The sequence below is a fragment of the Juglans regia genome, chromosome 10, assembly GCF_001411555.2.
Source record: "Juglans regia cultivar Chandler chromosome 10, Walnut 2.0, whole genome shotgun sequence".
Classification (NCBI taxonomy): domain Eukaryota; kingdom Viridiplantae; phylum Streptophyta; class Magnoliopsida; order Fagales; family Juglandaceae; genus Juglans; species Juglans regia.
The window spans coordinates 17,008,827-17,016,940 of NC_049910.1; the positions used below are offsets into that span (position 1 = coordinate 17,008,827).

Sequence of the window (8,114 nt, forward strand, 5' to 3'; positions counted from 1 at the left end):
AAGTATATTTAAAAGTGTTAAAAAGATGATGTGAAAAAAAAAACAAAAAAAAAACACTTACATATTTTTTTCACATCATTTTTTTAATACTTTTAAATATTTTTTAAAAAAAGTATGAAATTCACAATATTATTAAACAACATTTTCTTAATCACTACAAAAGAAAAAAAAAACTAAAAAAAAAAATTGTATCGGAAAAAATGAACGATCCCTATCATTTTCCATGGTCGAAACAATGTTGTTGTTCACTATGTAGGATCTTGGACACCAATCCAAGGATGTCGGCGTCTTAATTTCGTTGCTGTCAGACACAATTAGTACAAAAGAGGGTATCTTACATTCTGCCCTTCACAAAGTTTTACATTTGTACGTAAAATCATATATTTTCCTATATATGAAATGCATATGAAGCATAGTGCATAGTAGATAAAAAGATAAAAAGGAACTGGACAACATGATAGGTTCGAAAGACTGGAATACACAGCAGAAGAGGACAGAGACAAGCGTCCCCTGGCTGTAACAAAAGGGGAATTATAACCCGAATTGGATTTAGAGTAATGTGCATGGGCTTTGCTTCCGTCGCCGGCTTTTCTTCGGTTTAGGGGGCTGCAAAACCACCTTGATTGCAGCATCAAACACAGCCTTAACATTCTGAAGCATCAGTACAGCAAAAGACAAAATTAGATAATCTCTGTTGAAACAAGTATGAGAGTTATGACTTCTAACTGCTACTAAGGCGAAGAGTATCGCTATAAGAATACCAATTATGTCGTCCTAATAACCATTAATTGTCCCACTACCTTTTCAATTGCTACGGATACAATCTGTAAACTCTAAACTTACATCCTTGAAAAAGCTAGTGAAACGTTGGCCACGGAGTAAAAATCCCGTGTAAAATTGATAACTGAATTGTTGTGGCGACACGGAAAAAATCAAATGAGCAAACCTGGTGAGTCTTGGAGCTGCACTCTATGTAAACAGCTGCACCAATTGCCCTCTTCAGCTCTTCACCCTGTCCAACATTCAATATTCTCTCCATTAAACAACTTCATTAACCAAAGCAAACAGAGACCAGAAATATAACAAAACAAAAGACTTGCCTGAGCAGTTGTGATAGGCGTAGCCCCAGGATGATCAATCAAATACTGCTTGTGATCCCGAAGATCTGCCAGAAATCACATCCAAACTTAAACCATTGGATTTAAGTATATATATGTGTGTGTGTGTGTGTGTGTTTGTGTGTTCAATGTAATATATAGAAAAATTCCATACCACGTTTGGTTCCAACAAGCACTATTGGCACAGTAGGGGCGTAATGCCTCAGCTCAGGAATCCACTGGGAGCCAATATATATCGATATTTTAGAAAAAATTTCTCGAGAATGCAAGCCATAAATGAAATGTAGAAATTAAGAAATATATATATATATATATATATATATATATTTTGATGAAAAACCTTCTTGGAGATATTTTCGTAGCTGGCTCTGCTGATGAGTGAGAAGGCCAACAAGAAAACATCTGCACCCCTATAACTCAATGGCCTCAACCTGTTGTAATCCTCCTGCCCTGTGTTCACCCAACATGAACGAACATTAACTATATATATGGAGAATCACAAATAATTATGTCAGGGAAATTGCACTTTACACCCGCCCTGAATTATAGCTGCCTTTTTCAACTCGCAATTGGCACCTTAAACATATAAAACTAATGATTGAGCACCCTTTGGTTAAGATCTAGTCATTCTAAGATTGCATTACAGGTCATAATTTTCATCGATCTCAATGGTCGATCTTAATTAGCTGACCCTGAAGATGCATGCAAATATTTCTTACCCGCAGTATCCCATAGTCCAAGGTTAACTGTGCTGCCATCAACCACCACATTAGCACTGATTTGAACAAGGAAAAACATCATTAATATATAATTAACAGACCGTAAATTATCCTTTTAATATATAGTTTCTGTTAAATATGAATGAACGTGCATGTATAATCAAGGGTTACACTTGTTATGAAACATTAATATCTATCATCATACTGTGGGGAAGGTATTGCTTGTATAAGAAATAAGCATGCAAGTCTTTCCGACAGCTCCATCACCAACTGTGACACACTTGATGAATCTCGCCGTGTTCATTTTCCAACTCTCAGCTTTCCTTTTCTTCAGACTCCTAGCAGATGATGAGCTTCTTCCTGATCTCTGTATTCTTTACTGCTTCCATTAGTACAAACCCTTGAGATTTCTTTCTCTATTTCTCAAGACTAAGAGCTGGCTAGAAAGCATCAAGGTGGTAGGAGGGTGTTGGGAAATGTGGTGTGAGTTCGAATTTTGAATAGAAAAGGAGGGGGGAGGAGTGCATTTAATAAGCTGAGAAGCCCCTCCTCAACCACTTTTGTTGTGCCTCTTTTATCTTTATACCATGATTGCCAATGGCTTTCTGTTCCTTTAAGGGGAAGGCCAGAGCGGGAAAGCCCCAAGACCAACAATAGATCATGGTGATTGGGTGGTGGGATGCTGGTGTTAGTTGGTTAAGTATTGTACAAGGCAGAGATTGAATGATGAATATTGAGAAAATATGAGTATGAAGTAGGTTTTGAGTATGAGACATGAAATCGTAATCCTGTCTTATAAAATGACATTAACATTCGCCTCATTGGTTAATCTTTTTTTTTTTTTTTTTCTACTTTTAAAGACCAGTAGTACTGTGAAAACCTTTTATACTGCAGTATATTGTTCAAACCTAAAAAGACTCAAGCGGTAGAATTTGACCCAAGACAATAATAACTTTAATTGTATGGAAAAACTATACATTCTCAAGTGAAAATATCATACCTCAAAGATGAGCTTTACTTTACGTGGGTGTCACCATAATTAAGGGAGAATTTATAATTAGTACTAGTCTTTCTCGAGATTGGTTGTTAGTTGAGGACCAACTTGCATTTTTTTTTTTAATTAAAGTTAAACTTAATTGATTATCTCATTTTATTTCATATAATTATTATAACTTTCTCACTCATATATAAAATATAATAAATAATTTAATTTTTTTTAAATTTTAAAATAAAAATAATATTATAATAATATTTTATTTTATTTTTAACTAAACATCTCATCTGATCTGATCTGATCTGATCTGATCTGTGTAACTAAATGAGACTTAATATGTAAATGTATTTTAATTTTTATAATAAGTAATATTAGATACAGTTCTAAATTATGTAAATTCAATGTGAAATTTATTATTAAAAAATAATTTTTTTTTTGTAAATTTTAAATTTAATCAAAATTTTTTTTTAAATGAGCGAGACTTGTACAAGGACAAATTGAAATATATAGGCCCGGTACACCAGTATGCTAATCGGAACATCTCCAATTTAGTAACGGTAGCTGTTGCGATTGCCTATGCACGTTATAGGTATGGGAATGCAAAAGCACTATGCTTTATGCTGGCGTGCTGGAACACTTGGGTCTCGTATAATGCATGGGCCCATCTGAACTAACATAAATTTTGGAAAATGATTCTTTCAAGCGCTTTTGCGCACCGAAGCACACCGATGGCTGATGTGGATTCAAATTTAGTAAAACGGTGCGTCTTATTTTTTGATCATAACTAAAACGACATTTATTTCTGTCATTCTTCATCAAGTGTCTTCAAGGGAAAAAAAAAAAAGGTTTACAGCTCTGTTACGACAATGAAAATGGGTATTGAGTCCCGTTTGATAGAAAAGATCCTTGAAATAATTGCAATGGAACCCATAGCTGATGAAGAAACTGGACTTGAGCTGAATGAGGAAAATATTGAGAAGGTACTGCAAGAAATAAGGCTGTATCTTGGACCAGCTGGTGGGTCGCTTGAACTTGTGGCAATCGAGGAGTCGATAGTCAAAATTTGTATAACAGGACCACCAGGGGTGAGGACTGTTCGAGTGTCTATTATACAAAAACTGCGAGAGAAAATTCCATCCATTGCAGCAGTTCAACTTCTATAAAACCCATAAAATAAAAGAAATACACCCCCTCTCTTTTGTCTCTCTAATTGTATGATTGCGATTTTATGTCTCAAGTAATTTGCAAACGAAGCGTGTCAATAGAACTCCGTCAAAAACCTTTGCGGTAGTTCTATGGAAAATGTACAGTTCGATATACAGAGGCCTGCAAAAGTCGAGTAGAAAAAAAGAAAAAGATGGCCTTTCTTGTCTTCTTTCTCTTCAATTGTTTTTTATTTTTATTAAAAAATACAAATAAGATCTGGTAAAATATTAAACTAATAATTGGTATGCGGGTTGGTTCACCAATCCGCTTGTACCTAGAAGAACTGATAAATTTTTTGTATCTCGCTAGGTAGCAGTTAAGGCCTCGTTTATGTTTATTTTTACAGATAATATAAGATGAATTATAATAAAAATTAAAAATTAAATAAAATATTATTAAAATATATTTTATTATTTTTATTTTGAAATTTGATAAAATTAAATTATTTATTTTATTTTTTGTAAAAATTTAATAAAATTATAATGATTAAATGAAATGATATGAGATTAAAAATTTTAAAAAAATAAACTAGACCTAGAACTCACAGATTGTCACACGTGCTTATGACGTAAACAACGACCTGTATATATCCGCCCTTAAATTTATTGTAAAATGAATGAATGTAATTATTCATCTTCTGACTTAAATGGCTAATTTAGTGCGTTGGATGATCAGTCGATCGAAGCTTCCACGCCAAGTATAAAAGCTAAAACACTTTCCTTTTAATTATTGGGGGGCTTGCATGACGACATGATATAATTTTGCTCAACAATCAATGCCTCAATTGATCTGGAAATAGAAAAAACACTAGTCATGAGATATAGTACTGCAACACTATGCTGTGGAAACCCTGTGCGGGGTAACATTTTTGTTGAATAATTCCAACCAGTCCCGATGTAAATTGGCAGTTAAAAAGGTTTGCAATGGAGGGTTGATACTCATCACGATTGTAGTACGAGGAAAATATTGTCTCCTACTTTTTGATATGACAATGAAAGCAGTGCGCTGCCGAAGGATTGGTGCCGTGGACATACGTACATGGCACAAGCCTAATTAACCCAATCCCCCCTTCTTTCATGTTAACATGCCACGTCTGTTCTATAATTCATTTGTTGCCGAACCATTGAAACTAGGGGTGCTGCCAACCGGGGCCTATATGGGCGAGTAGCTACCCATCCCGATCTAGGCACGGTGACTAAATCGACCCCGCATCCCGTCTCTGCGCTCATCCCTGACCATCCGCATTCATTTATCAAGCGGGCAAATTGACACAATTACTATTCGGCCACTGTCCACTAATAGATTATTTCTTAAAGAAAAGCACAAAATCACAACAAGAACACAAATATACCAAAAAGTCACATAAAACCAACAATAATCACCAAAACCAACACCAATCTATAGATTTCTAGTGCAACGATATACTTAAATAAAAAATCGTACCAAAAAATCTTAAATCCATTTCGGTGCGTTGGCAACTATGGGAGGCAAAGAAGGACGCCTGAAGGTCACAAGCCTCCAAGTCTTCTTCAAAGCAAGGCAACGGGCTCTGAGAGGGCTCCGCAACGCTGGAGCTTGTGGAGGCGGAAGGACCATCGGCAGAAACAGTGCCCCTCGGGAAGGAGGTGGTTCCCCATGACGAGGGGCTAGAGCATCCGCTTGGGCAGATCCCTGCCACTGAGACGAGCGGGCACGCGCTCCAGACTCGCCAACCCGGCTCATGGGTGGAGTAGAACCCCTAGAAACGCTACTCGGTGGGGGAGAGTCGTGACGCACCCTTGGCCGTTTGGCCTGACCACCGGAAGGGCGTGCGGCTCTCTTTCGGAGAGGGGGGCGGATGTGGGGAGGGGGGACACTGCTCAGGGAATTCCTTCCCATGGCGTACAAGCAGTCGGGGGACGACAAGTAGCGTGGATGTTTTGGTCGGAGAGAACGACGTCAGTATTCAACTCACCAGGATGAGCCCTCACCCAGGCCGTAACCAATTCGTACCGGGCCTCCTCCCTCCGGTTGAGGGTGAGCTCTAACCTCTCGACTGATGGAGGGTATCCCCAACCTGCCTGGACGGGGAACTCTTGGTGAGGGGCCTCCCCTTCAGGGTACTCCCACCCCAGGCCGGACACGAAAAAGAACTTGCGCGACCACTCTTTGATACTCGAGTGACGCTGCTCGAGCGAAGTTATCTTGCGAGCGGAAGATCAGGCTTGGAAGCTGACAATGTTTCCCGGGCAGTAGACGAGCCGATACACATAGAAGAATTCCCTTGGCGTCAAATCGGGATATTCTTCGGAGGTCCTACTCAGCACCATCATGTAGATAATGCAACTAGAGATCAAGAGGCGCCACGCATTGGGGTGCAGCTGCGCTGGGGCCAACCCGAGGAAGTTCAAGACTTCCCGCACAGGAAGGCAGAACGGGAGGCGGAGGCCGTTTGTGACCATCAACAGGAACAAAGCTACCCTCGTCACAGTACCGTCTGAACCCACTGCATGTTCACTCTGTGGCATCTCCAAAACCACAGATGACAGAATCCCGTACTTAGAGCGAAACGCCCTAAGGTCAGCACTAGTAAAGGAGGATACCCAATGCCTCCCCCCAAAGAGTGAAGCAGCGACGTCCATGGAAGCCATCAAGGGTGCGAGGAGAAGGTTGTCGAACGAAAGGAAGTGGAGCTCATGGCTGGGAAACAGAGAACAAAGGAAGAAGACAAAGCAACAGGCGGGAAGGCAAAGGTAGAAGAAAGAAAGACTGGGGAGGAATCAACGGCTTAAATAGCAAAGAAAACAGGTGGGAGGATGCTCAGGAAGCGAAACGACGCCAGGGACAGTAACGTCCGATAGCGCCATGCAACGCAGATGGCAATTAGACGGATGAAGGAGAATAAGACACTTGGCAGAAAGGTGTCAGGACAGTTAGAGACGCAGTCCACACATCTCATCAAGCCTAGAGAAGCGGGACGGTTATAGGGGCGAAGAGATGCATTTACTAACCCTCGGGAATTTGGAGCCTCCCGCGCCTCTCATCAACCCTCGGGAAGTTAAATCGGCAGATATCGAGTCGTCTCCAAGAAGCAAAGGGATAAGGGCTTCAGAAGACCCGAAGCAATGAGGATCAAAAGAACCGGCCGGGACGAGAAAGGATGGAATTCTCACCACGTGTCCGTGGTAGGAATTCGCGAGGTATTGTGAGGGAAGGCCCGCTCCTGATGTGCCCATGCCTAAGAAAGCCAAGGCCCATTTCTGAAGGGCCTAGTCTTAGGAAGGCTGAACCATGACGCCCGGGCCCGAGTAGGGAAGCCAAGGACTCGGGGCTAGAGGGTTAGGAAGTCAAGTAAGCGCATGCCCTGTCTATCTGGGCCTGTCAATTCAGGGTCCGGGAGGATCGGGATCTACAGATTATCGAATCAAGTTACTGGGCCGGTGGGCAACACATCATCATGCCTCCGACCCTAGAGCTCCGAATCCCCGAGCACGAGCCCACTCAGATCGATGTCAGGAAATCCGACGCACAGTGGGGTGTCCCAAGAGCCAAGGACGACTCGCCCGCAATCTGACATCTCCTAGCATGACAGAAAAGTGGTGGCCGCGCAGACGTAGGATAGCAGACATGGCACAATCCCTCGTTAGGCTGCAGATTAGCCCCCACTAAGGCAACAGAGAATGGGTGGTGGCAGGCCTGACATCTGACACGCCACGATCTCTCTTTACTAAAAGGCCCGACTCATGTATAAATAGGGGATAACCTTCTTACGAGAGGATTTTGATTCAACTTACGTAACTCTTATTTTGCTTTGCGTTTTCCTTCTCCAAAGAGCAATCCACTGACTTAGGCATCGGAGTGATCTCGGAGGCCACGAGAGCCTCACTTTCTTCGTAGTTGCAGGTACTTGGGAGCTTGGGTTTTGCGGAACTGTTTGGGCTACGAAACATGACATCAACACAAACATAAAACACTTTTAAATTTTAAATGTTCAAATTTTTTATCTAATCATTACCTAATCATTATAGTTTTCTCAAACTTCCAAACAAAACAATACAACTTTTTCAAATTTCAAAATAAACTAATATTAAAAATTAT

At 40.6% G+C, this 8,114-nt stretch overlaps 2 protein-coding genes across 2 annotated transcripts; one reads left to right on the plus strand and one right to left on the minus strand.

The window, feature by feature from the left end:
- Positions 1 to 315: 315 nt before the first annotated feature.
- Positions 316 to 2,391, minus strand: LOC108993869 (rac-like GTP-binding protein RAC2). Its single transcript, XM_035694945.1, has 7 exons — positions 2,043 to 2,391; positions 1,838 to 1,949; positions 1,459 to 1,568; positions 1,273 to 1,336; positions 1,101 to 1,165; positions 947 to 1,012; positions 316 to 651 (listed from the first exon to the last, which is right to left on the minus strand). The coding sequence occupies exons 1-7, from the start codon at positions 2,139 to 2,141 to the stop codon at positions 550 to 552; spliced, it is 618 nt and encodes a 205-aa protein (XP_035550838.1). The 5' UTR covers positions 2,142 to 2,391; the 3' UTR covers positions 316 to 549.
- Positions 2,392 to 3,697: 1,306 nt separating this feature from the next.
- LOC118349654 (nifU-like protein 2, chloroplastic) lies at positions 3,698 to 3,994 on the plus strand. The gene has a single exon (XM_035695164.1). It carries the CDS (start codon positions 3,698 to 3,700, stop codon positions 3,992 to 3,994), a length of 297 nt encoding a protein of 98 aa, XP_035551057.1.
- The last annotated feature ends 4,120 nt before the right edge of the window (positions 3,995 to 8,114 follow it).